The 21,613-nt window shown below is 29.4% G+C and overlaps 7 protein-coding genes across 20 annotated transcripts; 2 read left to right on the plus strand and 5 right to left on the minus strand.

Annotated features, from left to right (window-relative positions):
* The first annotated feature begins 657 nt into the window (after positions 1-657).
* On the plus strand, positions 658-5,475 carry LOC138933930 (endoplasmic reticulum-Golgi intermediate compartment protein 3). Of its 3 annotated transcripts, none has more exons than XM_070297193.1 (9): positions 658-750; positions 1,106-1,284; positions 1,700-1,858; positions 1,921-2,037; positions 2,108-2,148; positions 2,230-2,294; positions 2,371-2,612; positions 2,688-2,816; positions 4,120-5,475. In XM_070297193.1, the coding sequence occupies exons 2-9, from the start codon at positions 1,200-1,202 to the stop codon at positions 4,455-4,457; spliced, it is 1,176 nt and encodes a 391-aa protein (XP_070153294.1). In that variant the 5' UTR covers positions 658-750; positions 1,106-1,199; the 3' UTR covers positions 4,458-5,475. The 3 variants fall into 3 exon arrangements, with proteins under 3 accessions (XP_070153294.1, XP_070153295.1, XP_070153293.1); XM_070297194.1 differs by having other exon boundaries at positions 666-750; positions 1,103-1,284; XM_070297192.1 differs by having other exon boundaries at positions 668-750; positions 1,059-1,284.
* On the minus strand, positions 2,345-3,666 carry LOC138933932 (reactive oxygen species modulator 1). 2 transcript variants are annotated; one of them, XR_011447059.1, is made up of 4 exons: positions 3,502-3,666; positions 3,127-3,265; positions 2,872-3,046; positions 2,345-2,768 (listed from the first exon to the last, which is right to left on the minus strand). XR_011447059.1 is itself a non-coding variant. In XM_070297197.1 (3 exons), exons 2-3 carry the CDS (start codon positions 3,255-3,257, stop codon positions 2,938-2,940), a joined length of 240 nt encoding a protein of 79 aa, XP_070153298.1. In that variant the 5' UTR covers positions 3,258-3,265; positions 3,502-3,666; the 3' UTR covers positions 2,345-2,937. The 2 variants fall into 2 exon arrangements, 1 of the variants encoding a protein (XP_070153298.1); XM_070297197.1 differs by having other exon boundaries at positions 2,345-3,046.
* On the minus strand, positions 4,785-6,573 carry Mterf3 (mitochondrial transcription termination factor 3). The gene is made up of 2 exons (XM_070297191.1): positions 5,530-6,573; positions 4,785-5,453 (listed from the first exon to the last, which is right to left on the minus strand). Exons 1-2 carry the CDS (start codon positions 6,452-6,454, stop codon positions 5,176-5,178), a joined length of 1,203 nt encoding a protein of 400 aa, XP_070153292.1. The 5' UTR covers positions 6,455-6,573; the 3' UTR covers positions 4,785-5,175.
* Positions 6,574-7,039: 466 nt separating this feature from the next.
* On the minus strand, positions 7,040-10,490 carry Tmem18 (transmembrane protein 18). Its single transcript, XM_070297195.1, has 5 exons — positions 10,249-10,490; positions 8,440-8,557; positions 8,306-8,360; positions 8,105-8,198; positions 7,040-7,989 (listed from the first exon to the last, which is right to left on the minus strand). The coding sequence occupies exons 1-5, from the start codon at positions 10,384-10,386 to the stop codon at positions 7,855-7,857; spliced, it is 540 nt and encodes a 179-aa protein (XP_070153296.1). The 5' UTR covers positions 10,387-10,490; the 3' UTR covers positions 7,040-7,854.
* On the plus strand, positions 10,144-13,303 carry Prors-m (prolyl-tRNA synthetase 2-like protein, mitochondrial). 9 transcript variants are annotated; one of them, XM_070297183.1, is made up of 7 exons: positions 10,144-10,498; positions 10,783-10,894; positions 11,209-11,460; positions 11,988-12,249; positions 12,356-12,537; positions 12,675-12,887; positions 12,959-13,303. In XM_070297183.1, the coding sequence occupies exons 2-7, from the start codon at positions 10,784-10,786 to the stop codon at positions 13,241-13,243; spliced, it is 1,305 nt and encodes a 434-aa protein (XP_070153284.1). In that variant the 5' UTR covers positions 10,144-10,498; position 10,783; the 3' UTR covers positions 13,244-13,303. The 9 variants fall into 9 exon arrangements, with proteins under 9 accessions (XP_070153284.1, XP_070153285.1, XP_070153286.1 ...); XM_070297184.1 differs by having other exon boundaries at positions 10,816-10,894; XM_070297185.1 differs by having other exon boundaries at positions 10,835-10,894.
* Positions 13,304-13,774: 471 nt separating this feature from the next.
* Positions 13,775-17,939, minus strand: LOC138933880 (armadillo-like helical domain-containing protein 3). Of its 3 annotated transcripts, none has more exons than XM_070297020.1 (11): positions 17,921-17,939; positions 17,224-17,412; positions 16,605-16,890; positions 16,354-16,487; positions 16,026-16,236; positions 15,527-15,821; positions 15,238-15,455; positions 14,749-14,981; positions 14,544-14,670; positions 14,183-14,457; positions 13,775-13,904 (listed from the first exon to the last, which is right to left on the minus strand). In XM_070297020.1, exons 2-11 carry the CDS (start codon positions 17,368-17,370, stop codon positions 13,812-13,814), a joined length of 2,019 nt encoding a protein of 672 aa, XP_070153121.1. In that variant the 5' UTR covers positions 17,371-17,412; positions 17,921-17,939; the 3' UTR covers positions 13,775-13,811. The 3 variants fall into 3 exon arrangements, with proteins under 3 accessions (XP_070153121.1, XP_070153118.1, XP_070153120.1); XM_070297017.1 differs by lacking the exon at positions 17,921-17,939 and adding an exon at positions 17,735-17,905; XM_070297019.1 differs by lacking the exon at positions 17,921-17,939 and adding an exon at positions 17,544-17,568.
* A 504-nt stretch (positions 17,940-18,443) lies between these two features.
* Positions 18,444-21,495, minus strand: Shop (sulfite oxidase). Its single transcript, XM_070297064.1, has 8 exons — positions 21,395-21,495; positions 20,609-21,238; positions 20,322-20,508; positions 20,124-20,249; positions 19,686-19,878; positions 19,405-19,605; positions 19,086-19,145; positions 18,444-18,986 (listed from the first exon to the last, which is right to left on the minus strand). Exons 1-8 carry the CDS (start codon positions 21,433-21,435, stop codon positions 18,745-18,747), a joined length of 1,680 nt encoding a protein of 559 aa, XP_070153165.1. The 5' UTR covers positions 21,436-21,495; the 3' UTR covers positions 18,444-18,744.
* Positions 21,496-21,613: the final 118 nt, after the last annotated feature.

Consider the following 21,613-nt stretch of genomic DNA (forward strand, 5'->3'; position numbering starts at 1 on the left):
ACTTATTATGTCGAGACAAACTCGTTTTTACATTCACATTCAGAGTTTTATAGACAGATCTAAGAACGTGTTTTCTCTAATGTCGGACGGACAGTCATATATGTGCACACGCACATTCGATTTTTTCAACTCTACTGATATCTTTCGAAATGCATGCATTTACAGATTAAAAAATCCAGGTGATCTTGTATAAATACATAACAAATGTAATGAACTATATATCTACAATGAAAACACTTGTCCTGTCATGAAAAGAGCAACGTGATGATGCACGATGTGGAATAAAGTTTATTGAAAATATTTGTTACAAATTAAAAACATAACAAACGGATTATTATTTCAATATTCCTATCTGTGATTTTTTTTTCAACAATCTTGAAAAAAACATTATACAAATCTATTGTCAGGACAAGTATATCGATAAACAGGAAGTAAAATAAAGAAGATAATTATAAATGATATACTAAAAGCAATTTAATTAAATATATAGAATAATTTTCTAATAAGCGCACATTTCACATTTTATTTAAAACTCCAATTTTATTTAGCAGAAATTTTCATACACAAATTCCATTTAATAAATAGAGATTCAAATCTATCTAGTGACAACTCGAATCTTTTTTAGCAAAGACTCAAACTGCTTAGCCGAGACTCGAACCCCGCTTAGCCAAGATTCCAATCTCACCTATCCGGGAGTCTAACCCTACTTAGCAGAGACTCGTCGAAAATAATTTACAAATACTGAATATAGTAAGAAAAATATAATACATATGACGAGTGTTTGTAATATTTTCTCACGTATAGAAATTAAAACTGAAATGTGAAAATAGAAATCTCTGCAATCTTTTATTGTGCGCGTTTAAAATCTTTGAAATGTTAAAATCTTGCCTGTGAAAAATTCGTAATGTCCAATCAATATTAAAATAACAAGAAATTATTCACTAAAATAAAAAAAGTTATACCAAAAATAAAGCAAATGAAAAAATCGAAACAAAAAAAAAATGGGCTAAAAACTAATGCATGAGAATGATAATCTAACATAACCAAATTTTAAATAGGCTTACGCGGCCGACCAACCAATTAACTGCCACGTTTCTCAAAGCAGTTTCAGGGTGGCTGGTTTTGTCACGTAGAGATATCGGGCTTTCTGGATATTATACCGCGTCGTGCGCGAATTGGCTCTTCTGTCATCGAGAAAAATGCAAATATTACGGCAATTGGACGTGCATCCAAAAGTGCGCGAAGAGGCGGATATTCTTGTGAGAACCTTTAGCGGTGCCATCGGTAAATACGAAAAATTGTTATTGTTTTGAATGATGCTCGATGATTTTCCGTCGATAATCCCTGTCTGTTCTTGGCGAAAATAAATTTCGAAAATTATTATAAAGACTAGAGACGGGAATATTTATTATTATTATTATTCTATATTGTATCTAATAATATTCGTTACGGTGCAAAGTAATGTCGATGAGTGATTATAGTCTCCAAAAATTATTTTTATTAACATTCTACAAAATATTTTTCTCGTCGATACTTGCACTGAATCAATTTGCCATTCTGTTTTCTAACATTTAACAAAAACCGTTATATTTGGTCCACAGAAAATAAAGCACAACTTGACATATACTTTATGATCAATAAAAAATATTGATTCTACACATGTTACATCAATGCAGATGACAAAATAATGTCTTTTCAGTTACAATCATTAGTACAATCATCATGGGTATACTGTTTATGTCAGAGATAAATTATTACCTTACACCAAGTATGAGTGAGGAATTATTTGTAGATACATCGAGAGGTTCTAAATTAAGAATCAACTTGGATATAATAGTTCCTACTATATCCTGTGATCGTAAGTACAAATAGTATTAATGAAAAAAAGCAATACAGTTTTCATCTTATGTAGTATTTTAGTTTTATCGATAGATGCTATGGATACAACTGGTGAGCAGCATCTAGATATAGAACACAACATTTTTAAAAGACGGTTAGACTTAAATGGTAAACCCATAGAGGATCCACAAAGGACAAGTATGTGATATTTTTCGCGATGATATATATACGAAATAAAATCTTATATTGAAAATTATTTTTATTGCAGATATTACAGACACTAAAGCTGTCAATAAAACTACAGAGAAGGTAACAATGGATTTTTATAGGTATCTTCCGACTGAATGTCCATTTGCAAACTAGTTATTATTGGATAGGACATTTTTACAGGCAATGGAGATCAGTTCCACAGAAATTTGTGGAGACTGCTATGGGGCAGCCACAGAGTCGCTGAGGTAAAAAAGATATTGTTTATATATTAGAAATAATCTATCAAAAATGTATATTTATATAAAAGAATTTTATTCACAGATGTTGCAATACTTGTGAAGATGTACGGGAGGCCTATAGATCCAAAAAATGGGCTCCACCAGATGCAGCCAATATTAAACAATGTCAAGATGAGATTTTCTCCGGAACGAAATCTTTAGACAAAATCAACAAACATGCCTTCGAACAAGGCTGCCAAATCTACGGTTATATGGAAGTGAATAGAGTCGGTGGAAGTTTTCATATTGCTCCAGGCGACAGTTTTTCTGTGAACCATGTTCACGGTAAGCTAACAAAATATTTTAATCTTTCTATAATATTCACTGTTGCTTTTACTAACTTATTTTTCAATATTGCAGTACACGATGTTCAGCCTTACACTTCAACTCACTTCAATATGACGCATAAGATTAGACATTTAAGTTTCGGTCTCAATATCCCTGGAAAAACAAATCCTATGGATGATACAACTGTAATTGCCACAGAAGGTATATATTTACTCCTTAAACCTATTTTATTAAAAATTCAATGATCTGCTCTTACAATACAGTTGTAACTCGGAGATAAGCTCCAAAATGTTCCATATATAGCTCTATCTATGAACACACACTAGCATCGTATTCCTGTTCCAATAGCCATAAATGTGCCGAATGTACCGCCGCCTTGAATCATCACTTTGCCAACATTGTTTACCAATTCTCTTCCCCTCAATCCATATCTGATAATAAAACATTATATGCATACTTGGATTCAAATCAGCTAATGTATATATATATAATTTTTTGTTCGATATGATACCTAAGAGCAGAAAATCCTCCAAAGAGCATACCAGAGGCCATTCCTACACAAAATCCAATTGTAAAGCCTAATTTCATTCTATCAAAACAAGAAGGTCCTTGTTGATAAGCTCCTCCAGGTACTACAGGCATTTTGCAATCTGCAAAACATGTTACGGTTCCAATGTGTGTTCACAATTCTCTTTTAATTTTTTGAAAATTACTTCAAATTTCGATTCATAAATTACAACACGTAATAGAAAACTAAATTGAATTTATCTTTCTGTTTGAATAATATTTTGCGGATTTCAATTTTTGAGTACACAATTGCAAATATAGCGAAATTTATTGTTGCATACATACATTTGCAAAATGTTTTGATTATGCATACACTTACTATTAAAGCGTCCGTTATGCGAGCTTGTGCACTTGCGATTAATTAAATGTATTTAGTCTTGCTATTCAATTTAGGAACCTAATCTTCGATTCTGTAAAATTTCCAAAGATTCTTAGCACATTACACTAGTATCACAATATCGGAAGGGCGCCATGATGAATCCGCGATGTGATAAAAAGGACGGCTGCGCTGTCTGCTACTTACTTCCGTTGACGTCACTCATCGATTCGGCATAGCGCGATATTCAATTTGCGTATCACGAAATATAAAAATTTGTGAATTTTATTTGAATATAGAGAAATATAAAGAACTTTATTTTTTAAATAATATAGGAATTTCAGGATTTTTTTTTTTTTTTTAGAGGGATATGAAAAAAATAAAACCCAAAAATTCTTTTTTTAAGGAGATATATAAATATATGCAAAAAATTTTACAATTATTTCTGTGTTAAACACGAAGAGATTAAGGAATTAATTTTATAAGTGAATTCTTTTGTATTCTTCACCTAATTTATCTGGTCACATGTCAGCACTAGTCATCTGTTGCTGATACGTGAGCAGTCAGAATATTTTAATCGGTTGAAACATTTCTATTGATATACGATTATTCTGTTTTCAGGCGCCATGATGTTTCATCATTACATTAAGATCGTTCCAACAACGTATGTTCGCTCGGATGGTTCGACCCTTTTCACGAATCAATTTTCTGTAACACGTCATGCGAAGCAGGTGTCTTTGTTCACCGGCGAATCCGGAATGCCAGGTATATTCTTCAGCTACGAATTGAGCCCACTCATGGTAAAGTACACGGAGAAAGCAAAATCGTTCGGGCACTTTGCAACAAACACTTGCGCCATTATTGGCGGTGTATTTACCGTAGCTGGACTGATCGATTCGTTGCTCTATCATTCGGTGCGTGCAATACAAAAGAAGATAGAATTAGGAAAGTATAATTAATAACTTTGATCTGGTTACAGCAACATTAATTGTCGCTAATCCTAATCTTATTCTCTCTTGTATTGATATAAACATACATTTTAATGGTATTAACAAACTTTGAATAATTTTTCTATTTTAAAATGACGAGATATGACATGTGCTAAAAATAGATTAGGATTAGCATTAATTGTTGATGCGACACAGCCTTAGGAGAATAATTAATAAATAGAATTATATGGAAAGTATTACTGAAGGCCATTACACTTTGCTCCATTTTTTATTAAAAACCAAATTCTTTGAATTATCGTTGCGCATTTAGCGTAATTGTTAATCTTTATTTTGTACTTATTATATTAAAAATTTCGCAAACATTAGGTAAATATAATTCAGAACCAATTAGCGATACCTAGCGTTATATGTGCAATACTACCATTTTTCTTTATTTTGCGACATAAGAATAAGAAAGATATACATAAAAAATAACGGCATGCACTAAATATTTGCCTTTTTTTACTTTTTATTTAAAAGATGATAATAATGTTATGCTCGTAACAATGTTGACATATAAGAATTATTTGTATATGACATGTACATAAAAAAGGGACAAAATATATAAAAGAAAATCAAACATTGTTATGAAAATAGAAATGATGTATGACCAGAAATAAATTGGGGATGTGTAAATTTATACATTATACATTTATATATTAACATTTATTTACATCAAAACACGGGGTTAAATTGTTTTTAGAAACGCATTGTAAACATCAACAGATGTCTTTGCAATGTTCATACAAAACTCCGCGTCTGTACCGCTGATTAAGACTCGTGGTGAAACATACATCGGTTTAGAAGGATCATACTGTGCCTTTTTCATTTCCACCAAGAACGAATGCCTCTGTTGAAGTCTATTTTTTCTACAAAGTAATATATGCGGCGTTTTTACAAGCAAATCATGTTGCAATTGCATTTCGTGATGAGCATACTCAAATACAGCAAACAATCTTTTACGATCTGAAAATACAATTAAGAAATGAATTAGATAAATTTTACATTTATGAATTCTGAAATGATATTAATATACACTTACTTTTTACCCAAATCTTAGGTAGAGTTAGAAGCAATTGTTTTGTCTGTTTCTCGTCAAAATCCATATCTTCTTTAATAGTCAACGTGTTTGACATTAAGTGTATCATGCTATACGTTAATACTTTGGGTCCCTTAATTGTCAAGATCCTTACTTCATTGCCACTAAGTTTGAAATTGCTTTGGAAATAACCAAGTCTTCCATCTATATTCTTTGTGTCAAACAGCAACCAATAGGGATTTTTGCAGATTATAGTCTTTATCGCATTAATGTTAAACTTATGAGCCCTTAGATATCTTATTCTTGTATGAAGGTCATCTATGTCTTCCTTGAGGATATTGGGATTCTTTGTAAGAAACTCACCCAAACAATTAGCAGGTACACCACAATCGTGTAGGAATCTTATATATGGTTTCACATCTTGCTCAAAATCAAGATTAAGAATGTACTGCAACATTCCTTCCTTTGATTCAAGTTTATATAAATTGACTCCAAGCTTCACCAGTTCTTGGATTGTACGAGATTTGTTTGCATATTTCGCAAAGGTGAAAGTCGGAGTAAGATATGGACCAATGTCCGATATATCTTCGGTGCACGTGTCCAGAGGATTCGGTAACGTTATGTCACAATCGTCGAGAAAGTCTTCACTAGGCAAGTTAGTAATAGTTTGTTGAATATGACAAGGCGGAGTTATGTTTACATTATCGTTTAAGTTATGCTTAGATTTTAAAGTATAATTTTCATTATTGGTTTTTGTATATTCCGATGAAGTATTCGAATTGAGAATCTCAACATTGGTTCCATTTTTATCGCATTCCTTCGGCAAACATTGCTTGATCTTATTACTTTTCGAAATAAACCGTGCAATTAAATTTGTCGTGACTGGTCGTGATATTGACAAAAGTGAATAGCATCGTTGAAACGGCATATCCAATATTTGCAATTATATAAAACAGTTTAAAAGATGGCAATTTTTATACATATATATACTTAAATATTCTTATTTATATGTAATTATTACTATATCCTATAACCACAGATCCGCATGTCGCGTGCAACTACATGTGAGCGAAGCGCCTCTATCCGTAAAACGTGAACTACGAAGTAATTTTTTCAGTAGATAACAGCTACTTGGTTCCGTTCCGAGCTATATATTATATATCGCTAATATAAATCTGTAATATAGCAGTTTTTCTTTTTTTGGGCTTTCTCTAAATGCATTTGATATTACATGAATAGAAAAGATCTATTTTCCAAGAACAAATAGATAACAAACTCTCTTAATGAGTATCAGATTCCAAGAGTCACTAAGAACAAGGGGGAAAAAAAAATTATTAATGCCGATTTTTTTTGAAAGTTCTATTTTATTTATTTGATAGAAAAACAAAAAGTATATTAAATAACTATATAAATTAAAATATTGTACAAATATGAATAATTATGAGGTTTACAATTTATTGAGTCAGCATGCGGATCGCTAAAAAGGAAGAATAAAAAATACGATGCAACAACATATGGTTGTATGTAAAGAAATATTTTATTATCTTAAAACGGTGAAACATGTATTAAATATAAAAGCGGCAAGTTAATGCATTTTAATTTACATCAATATACAATTCAGGTAATACACAATACTCTTTGGACATCCTGTCTGTTTTTCAAAAGCATGATTCAAAAGGCTATTTGTATTCGCAAAATTCATATACTCATTCACATTTTCACACACGCACACATACATACATTTTATTTATATACTAGGGCCTTTAATTATATGTTATCTCATTACAGCGGAATTATTATGGTAAAAATGTAATGATGTATCTGCACTATATGTTATGTAATAAGTACATTAATTACACATTAAGAACACTTTGATTTAATTAAGATGCAATATTTTAATATCAAAACAATAAAAATAAACTATCGGAATGTTCGTTAAGATAGCAGCATGTTTTATCGCATTTTTTTATATACTGACTTTCTCTTTAACTTTGTTTCCCGCATCAGATGGTTTAATTTCGTAAAATTGTTGTAATACGGTACAATGAGATACATTTGAACAGAAAGTTTGACTAGGCAACTCCGATGTATATTAGCATTCTGTGATTGCACAGATATATTTATATTTTTTTTTCTTCTTCAGATTAATTAACGTTTCGCGATTGAGATCGGAGCGATCATTGAATTGATAATGGCCAAGTATACACAGCACTCTATGAGACCTATCTAGCTGTAAGTCGATGTAGATGTATAATCTGCATTTTGTCCTTAAATAAAACATGTGCCCTGCACTTTTTCTTATTCTACCATGTTTATGACTAGATGTTTTCATTCGTGTTTCGGTCGCGTAGTCAGTTTGCCATTCGCCGCTTCGCCATCTGACTGACGATTTTTTGCCTGCTGTCGTAACTGGGCGCGTCTTAGGCTTGTCATTAATTGACTGGATTGATAAAGCCAACTGGCCTAAAAAATTGTTTACGATACTCAAACATGTAGTTAAATGTCAATAGATATATTGACAAAGTTAGTCAGTCTTGAAGCTATTAAATATAGCTTTGCTAATATTATGTGTACTTACCACCATAATCATACAATTAATTAAAATAGGTACGGAGAAGACGACAGATATAAATAAACCTTTGGAATCAAAGTATTGCTGTCTAGAGAATATCCTGGAAAAATCGTGGAATAAATTATTAAGTCAAAATTTAGTATAAATCTGAAAGAATGAATTGCTTTATGTTGCTTGTGACATGCTACAACTGAAATTGATACATACATCCAATTTGTCGCTGCAACCTCATTAATGCTTTCTGAGAAATAAACCAAAAGTACTGAAACAAAAATAACTTCTTTATAATAATGTTCTAGAAACATATGAAATTGCAATAACTATAGCAATTAAACTCTTACATAGTATAAGAAACAAAATTATCTGAAAATTTGCATGATTCCTTGTCATTAAAGCAGTCATTGTAATGACTATGTGAAAAGTAATTAACACAGCTAGCCATGGATCTCTCCAATCAATCTGCAACAGTATATTTATATAAAATATATTTATATCAATCTTGCTCTCTGGAAAAAAAATTAATTGCTATTAAAATTAATAATAGAAAAAAAAACAACAATTTTTTTCTGAAAGAGAAATTTAATTTTCACAACTATATATTATCTTATTTATTAGAATATTTTTTGTAATTGCTTTTGAATGAAGAACAAAAGGTATATTTCTAGCTACAGTATGTAAAATTCGATAGCGTACCGAGATAACTGTTTAAATATCCAGAAATAATTTCTGGAAGACATAAATTAAATCGTCTGGAAAGGTGGAGGAAGGGAACGCGATATTTTCATGAGAACACTAGTATCTCGGCACAATGCGTCCTTGGGAACGAAGGCGAGCATGCCGAAAATAAACTACTATAATATATGTAATCGGCGATTTCTCGATCAGCGAATGATTTTATATCCTTATATATATATATATATATATATATATATAACGATATGGAATCAGACAGAATTGATATTTTATTTTCGCTCATGTTACATTTTAATCGTCCTGTTATACATGCAACATGACAAGATAAGACAGCGCAGACTACAATTGTCGTCAATTTAATTTGACACAACGTACATTCGTGAAACGAGCAACCGGCTGCGAAATGAAAAGTGCAGCGTGCATCAATGAACGAGATCGCCAGTTAAAGAAATTTGGGATCAAACACAAAAGTGTTGCATTGTAGTACAACGTTTTACAATGTTTGATGGTCCTCTGTCTCTTTCTTTTAGATAATTGATTTAGATTGTTACGGATAGAAGCTCTATCCTTCGTTTTAGTCGCATTTAATTTTTTTTTGTTTGTTTTTGTTTTTGCTTCTTCCAAAACCCAAATGTGTCGATTTTATTTTAACGGTAAAAAATGCAATATATTTGCTCCTTTTAAACATTCCATCTTCTTGTAATTTTCTCTCTCTTTCTCTCTCTTATACACTTTCTCCTTTTCTTAAAAAATTCCAAATATATATTTTTTATTTTATGTGCAAAAATGTGTAATATAGCAATAATGTAAGTAAAGAGTTAATAAGATATATCTCTTTAAACTATGAAATATAAGAAGATTATAAGAAGAAAAAAATGTGTATGATATAATTAAAAAGAGACAATAAATTAGCGTTATATGCTTGTCGTTGAATATGACGATATAAAACTAATCAAAATTTTTGTTTTAGAAAAGTAAAATTATATTTATGTGATACATGTTGTACAGTGGTACACTAAACTTTGGTATACGATCGCGAAATGAAAATTAAAATCAATTTATTTAATACGAGAGATTTCGTGCTTCCTTTTTTATGAAACCTTTAATTCTACCACAAGACTTCCAGTAATAGACGTTAATAGCAACGTTGTCATCTTTGATGCAACTGATATGCTTGAGCAAGTAGAGAGAACGAGAGACACGTACACATATCCAAGCATATAATTATTTCTCATATATATTTTGACATACGTTTATTTTCACGTATTAAGGCATTTCTGTCCTCATGCGTACATATAGGCATATCATCGAAGGTAAATCATTAATTAGTAAAAAGTAGACAAATGTGCTGTCATCGTCAGACGTGAGACGAGATGTGGCCGATAATTGAAACATTGCTACGATGAAGTGGCATAATAATAATAATAATAATAAAAAAAGATTTCATTAAAACTCACACTTTGTAGGAAGGGCCAGATACCATCGATGCTGTCCGTGGCTATGAACATTGGCTCGTGTCTTGACATTGTAATGCTTCTAACGATGCACGGATTTGTACAAGTATCGCAGCGATGACGGCAAGAAGGCGAGCGCATCCGCGACAGAAATCCACACACCGGCCACTGGCACGGATAACACTCTAAACTCTGACTGTGCTAAACAGACTGATTGACATAACGCGATTGCAGCGACTGTCGCAAATGTAATGTATGCACGTATGCACATATACATATAGTATAATGCCCGGTCTACAATGAGTCGTTAGTCGCAAGCAAATTGACCAACCACAGTTGATTATTCCTAGAATATTCTTGGACTCATTGTAAACCGGGCTTAATAGATGTGTGTATTTGTTTGTATCTATGACTGAAGAATTTCGAAGTTACATTGGTTATATTCGCAAATTCGGGAATTACTGCCGGCGACATTCACGTTTATCAATCAATGTATATGTTATATAATATCGATAACAATCGATAAATATTTTCTAGAATGGCAGGTAAAACAATGATTAATTTATCTAGAATGTCCAAAATATTTCAGCCTATGACAACCGGATTATCCGATATTGGAGACAAAACAGAGATATCTCAAAGTCATAAGGTATGTCTCTCTCTTTCCAATTTTAAATATCAATTAAAAAAAAAAAAAAAAAAGGATTTATTTAGATCAATCTTTGAGTTTTTTTTATATAAAATTTGCATATTGTAAATGTAATTTCCTATTTATTCAATATAATGGCGATCTATTAAAAATTGTAAATAAAAACTGACGATTTCTTTGAACAAACTAAATTCCAAATATTTCTTTTATTGTAGTGTATTTTATTAAAATCGATTAATTTTTTTGATTCTAAGCCTCTATCGCATTTTTTAATCGTTTTTTTTTTTTTTTTGAAAATTTAATTATAATTTCAGTTAATGATTAATTATGGAATTATTAAACCAGTTAGCATTGGCATGTATGCTCTGTTGCCATTGGGAATGCGGGTCTTGAATAAGCTCATAAATCTTGTGGATAAAGAAATGACAAATCTTGGTGCGGAAAAGATATTGCTTCCAGCGTTAACTTCTACTTCATTATGGAAAAAAACTAACAGATATGACTGTAACAAAACCGAATTATTTACAGTTAAAGATAGGCATGAGAAAGAATATATATTAAGTCCAGTAAGTAAGAAATATATTATCTACATCATATTTTTGTTTGATTAAAAGTTACTTGGAGGAAAATATGCCGTATTACTATTATCACAGTTATGTTTATATATAGTTTATAATTGAATAAAACATAAATTTTTTAATCTTAACATTTGCAATTGTAGTTATTTTGAAGAAAAAGATAAAACTGAATATATCGAAACAAGTTATTGTTTGATTGGTGCAAAAGATATATTATTTTTATATACACCTCAAATTCTATTTTAAATAAAGTAAGCATTTTTTTTTTTTTTTTTTTAAGAAATTAAAAAGCTTCAAGATAAAAAGATATAATTACACAGTGGTAATTATTAATTAATTAATTATTAATAAAAATTATTTAAAAAATTAATATTTATATATTTTAAAATTATGTGTAGTTTTGAGTTTTCTTTTACGTTTAGATAATATATATAGATTACTAGATAAATATATAAATTAAATGATGTCATATTCATATAAATTGTGTACCTTCGAGTATTCCTATGTTATTATAGACATATGAAGAAGCTATCTGTGACTTAATATCATCAGCGGGACATTTTTCAACTAAATTATTACCCTTGAGGTTATATCAAATTTCTAGCAAATGGCGAGACGAAATGAAACCACGGCTTGGTTTTCTACGAAGCAGAGAATTTATTATGAAGGATTTGTATACATTTGATACTAATTTGGATAATGCACAATTTACATATGATCTAGTTTGCGAATCTTATAATAATATTTTTAATCAGATTGGTATAAAATACGAGAAAGGTACACAACATTTTTCTAATTTTATACTGGAATTTATAGGATTTACATAATCTATATAAAATTAAAAAGAGCTGCGAAAAATTATTTAATCATAATCATTAAACAGTCATAGGTGATGTGGGAACAATTGGGGGCTTAGTATCACACGAATATCATTATTTATCTAATATCGGCGAAGATATCATACTTCAGTGCCCTTCATGTCATTTTTCTATTAATCAAATTATTTCTAAGACAACAAATTGTCCAAAGTGTGAAAACGAATTACAGCAACATGTTACTGCCGAGGTAATGTAGAGATTGCTGAGAAAATTTATATATATGTATTTCTGATTTGCTTAATTGATGTAAACAGAAAACACAAATATAAGTAAGCAAATATTACAAAGAAACAAATATGCACATTGCATAAATGATAATTGCAGATAGGACACACATTTTTATTAAATACGAAATATTCACAACCATTAAAAGCAATGTATATGGAGCAAAATGAATTGAAACCTATGGTAATGGGTTGTTTTGGTCTAGGATTAAGTCGTATTCTTATGTTAACTGTTGAATTGTTATCGACAATTAATGAGATAAGGTGGCCAGTGAAATTAGCACCATATACAGTATGCATTATACCACCAAAGGTAATAATGATAAATACAGTTTTTTCTTTCCATTAAAGATGCTTTATTATATATCAAATTGTTGTCCACAGGCTGGTAGTAAAGAAGAAAGTGCATCTAATTATGTTGAGCTACTGTTTGAAATTCTTTGCAAACGCGATATCGATACAATATTGGATGATCGTACACAACTCACGATTGGTAAAAGACTTGTATTTGCACGTGCATTAGGCTATCCTTATATAATTATTATTGGCAAAGCTTCAACTCGACCGATACCTTTATTCGAAGTTTATGACGTGAACAATTCGGTTTATAATGAATTACCATTGGAACAGATAAGTCATTATTTTGATAATATAAATTTAAAAAATTAGGCATTTAAAGAAAGATATGTATAGTATACATTTAAGAAATAAAAATGAAATTGTAACATGTGCGCACATTGTATATTATCTAAATCTCTTTTATATATATTGAGTATATATTTAAGATAAATATATACAATAATTGTGTTTATATTATATATATATAGCTTTGTAAATAATATTGGTTTTTTATCATATATAATATATGTTCTAATACAAACTTTCTATTATATTAAATTTTTAATAAGCTGACTTTTAGTAAGGTGTATGGATCATTGGAAAGGAGGAAATTTTTCGATATATTTAAATATTGGTATATGCGTACTAATATACAGATTGTTAATTTCAATTTTGTAAACGATAATAATTAAAGTTAAATTCATATGAATTTTTTTTATGAACATGAATATTTAAAAAAATTTCTCGCTTCTGATGTCATGATATCAAAAAGATCAAGAACCTTAAGTAATTTAGGACAGAAGCTGGTTTTTGGGATATGTGATATAAGGATGTATTATAATAACAGCAATATAGCCACAATGTTGAAAATATATATTGCAATATAGATACTCTTACATTATGAAATATTTGAAAGTTCTTCTAGTATAGTTTGCGTGTCTAAAGTATTAAGATCTATCGAAGCCCGTGTATCTACTATCACTCCAGTTACCTAAAAATAATATTTAGAATATTACTCATATATTTCAGTGGATATCACTATACACATGTAAAAATTTTATTGGACCAATTTTCAGAGATAATAATATTAATATAAATTAAAATATTAATTAGATATACATGTGTGTACGAGAGCGCGCGCGCGCGCAGCGCGCACGCGTAATGTAAACTTTTTGTAATGTAAAAGGCAACATAACTACAATTTATTAGACAACAAACTACATTTTATAAATGTAATAGTTTTTTATACATCTTATTTATATTATTTACCATTTCCTCAAAAAATGCAGTATGATTAGGCTTTTCCGAGTATCTCTCATATTGATCCAGATTATCTTGCAGTTTTAAAGCAAGACTGTCATAATTCTGTATTATGATAGCTAAAATTTGTTGTTCCGTCGGTGTCGACAAGCTCTCTTTCGCTAGCCATGCAGCTATCTTTGGAGGAAAATGATTTACTATATCTCTCACATTCACAAGAGAATTTGTTAATTTAAGCGCATGTTCTTTGTACTCGTACGATTCACTAGTCGAATATCTCAGTGCTAAAATATTTCCATATCTCATTATAAAATATCATATTTTTTTATTGGTAATCCTACAAAGATTTTTATACTCATCAGTCACTTACCCATAGCATTTAAATTGGTAAAAATAAGCCTCATACGAATAATTTCATAAAATAATTCATCATAACTATTGGGTGATGACAGGAATGTATCAGCGTATGTAATGAAAAAATTTAAAATATTTACCACCTGTTTTGAAGAGTAACAAAAATATTATCTTATTCAATTATATCTTGATATAAATTTTTCAATTCTCTATCTCATTACCTGAATAGCTAAAGGAAATATGTTCATTTTCTTAATGAGATGGCTCTCGTGTGTTGTTAAGAATTTCAATAAATTGATTAATGCAGTCCAAAGATCTCGCCACTGATAACCAAGTCTGACACGACATCTTTTTTGGTAACATAGCAGTCTTTGTAGAACACCGATACAATGATGATATAATTCAAGTGGAAATTTTTTCATCATATGCGATGTTATAAATTCAACGAGCAGATCTATAATTAATAAATAATAATAAAATAGGCAATATATATCTTTACAAATATGTGTTATAATGGAAAATAAAAGTGGGAGCATTTTATTTAATTCATTTAAAATAAAGTCTAAGTAATTTATATTCACATAATATATTTTATTAGTTAAATGCGATTAAAACGTTTTGTTACTAAGGCAACAGCCCTTTTTGTTTGGTTCCTATTTTACGGTATTTTTAGAACACACGCGGCTCTTGAAACGCATACTAGAATATACCGAGTAACGTGGCTGCAAGTGGTTGAGCAGGTGCTGCTTTATCTTGTAATTTTCTATGATGCATGGGTACTCTATGTAACTGAACTCTGAACGCCAGATTCGCATCATGCATCAAACTATTCGCGTATTGATCCTCCGCGATACAGCTTAGTATCAAGAAACATAATTTCACATTATTTATTATAGCCTCTGTTCTAATAACTTGCATAACTATTGAACTGTAATATAAACAAATATGTATAAATATGTGTATGTATTTAATGTGATTATTATCTTTTTATTTCCTCACCAGTACTGCAGAAAAGTTGCTAATAAATTGAACGGTTGAGACGTTACATCAGGTGGTGAAGCGCCAGGAGCTACTGCATTCGGACCCAAAGTATTATTCGGCGACGGAGGTGCGCTGCTATCGCTTTGCGTATAGGCCAAAGTAGTTACAAAATTACGATTTAAGTGTGTAGCTTCGTACAAAGCTAAAAGTAAAGCATTATTCGCGCGAACTTGTTGCGTTTTCGCTTCCTCTTCTCCAACAAACATGCTACCAACTATACTAGTCAAAGAGGATAACCAAGAAGCTTGTATCTCTGGAAATAAATTGATTATTGCATTGAAAAATATTTACATATTGTATTATATCAATATAGAAAATATTCTGTAGAGAAGTCATCTAGTCTTCTCTCTTCTAAGATATTATATATCAAATTTAAATTATACAAAGCTTCGCGAAAAATTAATGAAAAGAATTTCTAATTAAAAAAAAGATTACACTATTATATCTCTTGCAATACCTGCTCTTTGTTGAGCAAATTGTCGACAAAATTCCGTTAATGAACTTGATATAGCTTGCCCGTATCCATTGAGAGCTAACTCATCATCCAAAATTGACAATTTAACAATATACGGATTTGCACTTTCATATTTTCTGTAGTTGACTAGAAGTGTTAATAATAAAACCACATCATGACCATGGCGATTCCTAGTAGCTGTATCTCTCAATAACTGCATGATGACATTAAATAAATATCACATTAGAACTAATGAAAGTATACTATTTATATAAATTTTATATATACATCTAGAAAAATAATGTGTGGCTTATAAATAACTCTAACATACTTGAATTAGTGATTCAAAAACACTGTTTAGCATCACATATTCCAATAAGGTATTTTGGCTGATATTGTCCATACCAGTAACTATTATTAACAATAATTTCAGGCACAAAGCTTTCAAGCTTTCAGGATATTCACCTAAAAAATTGAATTTTTCTCTCATTATTTTACTATCTAATCTTTTTTTTCTAACTCAAATGTGAAATATATAAATATCTAGAATTATTAAATCATTTATGTATATCTTTCTCATACCTGTCAAAAAATTATTACAATGTTGCATTAATGTTGTCATCCTCTGTTCTGCAGAGTCAAAGCCTACTAGAATATCTATTAAATTAAATCCATAGTCTCCTTGGTTAGCTTTTTTGTACATAGATTGGATAACTGCTGCTAAAGTTTGCAGTGCGTATACTATCCTAAATGGATGTTCATCAACTAAAGTATCGACACAGTGGCATACTAATGCGTTCAAATTTTCTTTGCTAGCATTTAATTGTTCCGATGTCATATGCAAAATTTCATTCTCGATATGAGGTACCTACAATATTATATTCATCTTTATTTATATATATTTTCCAAGAAATAATATTTATCAACAACAAAATTTAGTATATTAAAAGAATTATTTATATATCAAAAATATATAAATTTTCATAATTTGTACTTCTATATAAAAATATGTCATTTATTTAGGAAGCCATTTTAGTTGTAAGTATTCATGTATAAACAATAACAAAACTAAGCTTCGATAATTGAAGTCCATAAAATTCAAAAATGATAACAAAGTACACAATAAGTAAACAGATTACTTGTTGCAATTATGAACATTATTGCTTAAAAAAATGTATATAAGATTTTAAAAAATACATACCATAGGTTTAATAAGGAACAGTTCATTCCAAAAATTTGGATGAGCTAGGGTTAAATCTTCACCTTTGAAGAAACTCTCGTAGATTGGTACTAACTTGCATTTGTGTTGACGTTTGGCACCAGAGCCACTTCTTTTTCTCATAGCCATTGGTATAGCAAATTATTTTTTACTGTTCATATTTAATAAAATCTAGGAACATATGTAATATTTAAGAATAATTTTTTTATATAATATAGGTATACATATAATAATCTCAACGCGTTCCTTAAACTTTTTTAAAAATTGCTTTTTTAAAAAAGGTTAGAAAAAATATCACATACCAATTTGCATTTCTCTCACTTTTTTTGTTATAGTTAACAAAAATTTTTTTTTATATAATTATTTATTAAAATTTAAAAAATCTCGGTGGATAATATAAATTCGAGTTATTAATACATATCTTTTTAAAATTTATAATTCGCACTAATGTAAAGTTATAGAATATAGAGAGAGAGAGAATAATAATTCTTACCAATTTTTTAAAATTTAATAATTTAATAATTATAATAATTAAAATATCATATATCGAATAATTAGAATTTAACTAAGAAAATTTATATTTTATATAAAAAATTATTCAGTTAAAAAAATATTTCAAGGTTAGAACTCTTGTATCTTGTATCAGCCAAAATGCAACATGCAACCTGCTTCAATTAACCTCAAACTTTTGGGTGTCGAATCCTGTCTAGCGAAGACTCGAACCCTATTTAGCGAAGAATCAAACCCCATTTAGCCGAGATTCAAACTTTACTTAGCAAAAATTCAAACCGTTTAGCATAGATTTGAATATTCAACAGAGAGACTATGCATTGCATAGTCTATGGCAAGTCTAACCAGGTTATGTTCTAATTGTCTAATCAGTAAAGTTTAAAATATATGTTCTGTCAGAAATTTGGTTTAAATAAATTCTATATTTGTGCATAATTATTTAAGCAATCTCATTACAGTAACTTAATTTTATTTCTCCCATTATTCGGAAAAATCTATTTGATGACAAGAAGAGTAATGAGTATTCAAATCATAAGATCTAAATAATATTTATTTAGGATTTTTTTCTAAATATATTTAAATTTACGATAAAAACACAATATACATATTTTTCTTATTTTATTTTATTTTTATTTAATGTAAAATGTTCTATATTTTATACTTGTACACATATACACATTTTTTAGAACAATCGATCGGAAATGTCCTTCCTTAAAAAAAAAAAAGTTATAAATACAAAAACTATTGCTATCTGTGTAAAGAAAGATTTGAGTTAAAAAAATTTATTTAATTTTAATTTTTTCATATCAATACCACCAATTCAGTAATATTTTTCTAATTATAATTAATTTAAAATGATTTATTTGTAGTCAACATAAAATATAGTATAATTAGTTTATAATATAATAAACTGCCAAATTCTTGATTAATTCATAAGATACAAGCTCAGAATAAATTATTTATTAAAAGTCAATAGAAAAATAACTAATTGATTTATTGTTTCAATTTAATTTTAATTCTTTGATATGCATTGCAAAGCAATCCTCGAATGTTATAAATATTATCAAAGCTTTCTGGTTGAACATTATACGCTGAGTCAACTGCTTTTGCCCAGATTTCAATTTCATTAATATTCTTACCAACAGGTAGTTCCACTCTCCACAATGACCAACTCCAATATCGACCTTGCTTTGCCTGAAGATCTTCTGTCAAATCTGCTGTATGCCAAGTCTTTCCTTTACATTAAACAATATAAAAATTTTAATAATAGAAGATCATTAAAATGAAGAAAATGATAAGGATAATTTGAGATTTTATTTCTTTTTTTCTCTTACCTTTATCATTTGTTACATCAATACGAATTATTCTCCGACCACCACCAGACCATGCATAACCTGACGAAATTTATTATATTTTATAAGTATTTATGTAAAAATAACTATAGGTTTAAATCTTGTCAATACAACAAACCTAAGTATGATTATAACATACTTATACAAAATATATTTTGAGTATCATATATAATCTTTTTTATATTTCATGATTCAAATTGAATATTCAAAATTCAAAGATAATTTTAATATCCATTACATCTTAATCATTATTTTTGTAACAGATCAGACAATTGTGATTATCTAAGTTTCATTTTTTTACCTTTTACTTCTATTTTTCCTTTTTTTACTTCAACTACATCTGAATTTTGTGGATGGCATATTGCCGATATTACGGGCATTTCTTGTATCGCAGGCGATTTACTAAAGTCTACATTGTCCCAATTTGTACTCGGAGAGAATCCTTTATAATCGCCCTGCTGCCACTGCGATTGACTTTCTTGCTTTGAAACGCAAATTTTATCTATCAAATATTTTGAGACATAAGTATATGAATTCAATAATTATACATAATCAATATTAGAGTCTTAAAATTATCCATACTAAGCCATTTCACGTTTCTCGCTCCCACAACACCAGGAACGATTATTCTAATCGGGAATCCGTGATCTCTGCTTAACGGTTTACCATTCATTTCATAAGCTAAAATCACGTCTCCTCTTGGATCCATAGCTTTGGCGATAGGAATACTTGTACTATATGGCATACCGGATGGATCTAAATCATATCCTTCAAACTGATTAAAAAAAAAAAAAAAAAATTAATGTTTTCGGAAAGCATTTTTTTAATGTAAATTATATATTATTTATAAGTATATATATGCATATATATATAATATATGCTAACAAAATTAATTTAGACTTTATCAAATAGATGCAAATATTTTAACAAGGGGAATCAGAAGAATATCATTAATATGCAGAATTTAATAACAACATTTTTATAAAAATTGGGCTACTTTCGATTACATAAAAAAGATACCTGAACATGATCAAATTCATCTTCTTTGATTCCCAAATCTTTTAATACATCATATAATCGTGCACCGGTCCATGTGGCATTTCCAACTGCGCCTACATTCCAATTAATCCCTTTCAATTTCTTTACCTATAAATAAAGTGCTACATAAATATTGTTACTACTCAAAACAGTGATTTTTGATTTTTGTGTAGAATATACCTTTGACATTTCTGAACGTCTATTTCCACCGCACATAATAGCTGCTGTTATTGTGTGTTTGTCATACTTCTTTATTGCCTCAAAATCAAGCGTCTTTTTGATTTTTTCCTCTATTGCTAATTCTAGTTTGTAATCTTTTAAATCTATTTGGGGTACTGGTAGGTGATTTCTAATATAAAAGAGATCACTATGCGAAGAAAAAAGAAGCAACGTAATATAATTAAAAGTATGTGCCAAGCATGTATAATAGAGAGAAAAACAACTTGAATAATATATATAAAACTTACACTGGTGTAAGAAAACTCTCGACTAACATTGAAGACGGTGGTTCTGCGCAGAAAGGTTTATGACCATTGATTATTAAGGCTTTATGCCTAGTTGGTTCATTTGCATATGGATCATACAAATCATTCTTATTAGATTTAGCGTCCTCTTTCGATATATTTCCTATTCTCATAGATTCTAACAATGAGTATATTTCAGGTGTATTGTGATTAGCAAAAATTGACCAGAAAGGATCAATTGAACCTCCTGCTGCCATCAAAATTTTTGAGGAACCACCGGGATGTTTGTCTACAAATTCTGTTATATCATATACTCCTTGTCCAAAGGTAACCCAAATACGATTCTCTTTATTATCATGTTTTCCTACTTCTTCCAAAGTGTAGACCTTCATATCCTTTCGTAATTGACCACATTGTATATTTTGTGTTGCATTAAAAGTATAAACATTTTTTTTATATTTAAAAGCATAATAGGATATACCTAAAACTGATACAGCAACAACAATATATGTTGCATATGAAGTAACAGAATTTTGCGTGTTTTTAGAAAATTTGTACTTCTTTTCTGCAGAATATTGTTGGCACATATTAGCATAATTTCTTACAACCTTTTGTAATAATGATATCTGCGATCTGAAACGAGTTAACCAAAAGATAATTTAAAGATTTTAAAAATCTATCTATACATAATCTACATATATAATTTAATGTATCAAAAATAATACTATTCAGTTAATTAATTAATACAATAGTCTTTAAACAATAAAAATAAAATATATATATGAATACCTCTGTCTTATTCCATAAAATATTTTCGAATGTAAATTCATAATATTAATTTGTAAATGAACTGTTTATTTAATATTTCATACTCGTTACAGTGTCAACAACGCAATTCGGTATTGGATAATATATATATAGTATAATACAATGTGTGATGCTTTGTAAGCATATATATAAGACGTATAAATCTACAAATATAGGATATGAACTGCATATCTGATAATA

Source organism: Polyergus mexicanus, unplaced genomic scaffold (assembly GCF_030449975.1).
Source record: "Polyergus mexicanus isolate NDT 795.1 unplaced genomic scaffold, iyPolMexi1.0 SCAF_6, whole genome shotgun sequence".
Lineage (NCBI taxonomy): Eukaryota > Metazoa > Arthropoda > Insecta > Hymenoptera > Formicidae > Polyergus > Polyergus mexicanus.

Coding starts and splice junctions, on each gene's coding strand:
- LOC138933930 (XM_070297193.1), top strand. CDS start 1,200: ATGCAAATATTACGGCAATTGGACGTGCATCCAAAAGTGCGCGAAGAG. Junction 2,038..2,107: donor AGAGGATCCACAAAGGACAA/GTATGTGATATT, acceptor TTTTTATTGCAG/ATATTACAGACACTAAAGCT. Junction 2,613..2,687: donor TTCTGTGAACCATGTTCACG/GTAAGCTAACAA, acceptor TCAATATTGCAG/TACACGATGTTCAGCCTTAC.
- LOC138933932 (XM_070297197.1), bottom strand. CDS start 3,257: ATGCCTGTAGTACCTGGAGGAGCTTATCAACAAGGACCTTCTTGTTTT. Junction 3,047..3,126: donor GGAGGATTTTCTGCTCTTAG/GTATCATATCGA, acceptor TTTTATTATCAG/ATATGGATTGAGGGGAAGAG.
- Mterf3 (XM_070297191.1), bottom strand. CDS start 6,454: ATGCCGTTTCAACGATGCTATTCACTTTTGTCAATATCACGACCAGTC. Junction 5,454..5,529: donor ACCTAAGATTTGGGTAAAAA/GTAAGTGTATAT, acceptor TTGTATTTTCAG/ATCGTAAAAGATTGTTTGCT.
- Tmem18 (XM_070297195.1), bottom strand. CDS start 10,386: ATGCGCTCGCCTTCTTGCCGTCATCGCTGCGATACTTGTACAAATCCG. Junction 8,558..10,248: donor TCTGGCCCTTCCTACAAAGT/GTGAGTTTTAAT, acceptor ATACTGTTGCAG/ATTGATTGGAGAGATCCATG. Junction 8,199..8,305: donor GTTGCAGCGACAAATTGGAT/GTATGTATCAAT, acceptor CGATTTTTCCAG/GATATTCTCTAGACAGCAAT.
- Prors-m (XM_070297181.1), top strand. CDS start 10,654: ATGACTGAAGAATTTCGAAGTTACATTGGTTATATTCGCAAATTCGGG. Junction 12,250..12,355: donor TGGTATAAAATACGAGAAAG/GTACACAACATT, acceptor ATCATTAAACAG/TCATAGGTGATGTGGGAACA. Junction 12,888..12,958: donor TATGCATTATACCACCAAAG/GTAATAATGATA, acceptor TGTTGTCCACAG/GCTGGTAGTAAAGAAGAAAG.
- LOC138933880 (XM_070297020.1), bottom strand. CDS start 17,370: ATGGCTATGAGAAAAAGAAGTGGCTCTGGTGCCAAACGTCAACACAAA. Junction 16,237..16,353: donor TTTTTGAATCACTAATTCAA/GTATGTTAGAGT, acceptor GTCATCATGCAG/TTATTGAGAGATACAGCTAC. Junction 14,982..15,237: donor ACTTGCAGCCACGTTACTCG/GTATATTCTAGT, acceptor TATTAATTATAG/ATCTGCTCGTTGAATTTATA.
- Shop (XM_070297064.1), bottom strand. CDS start 21,435: ATGAATTTACATTCGAAAATATTTTATGGAATAAGACAGAG. Junction 21,239..21,394: donor TTTTATGGAATAAGACAGAG/GTATTCATATAT, acceptor AACTCGTTTCAG/ATCGCAGATATCATTATTAC. Junction 20,509..20,608: donor GAGAGTTTTCTTACACCAGT/GTAAGTTTTATA, acceptor TTCTTCGCATAG/TGATCTCTTTTATATTAGAA.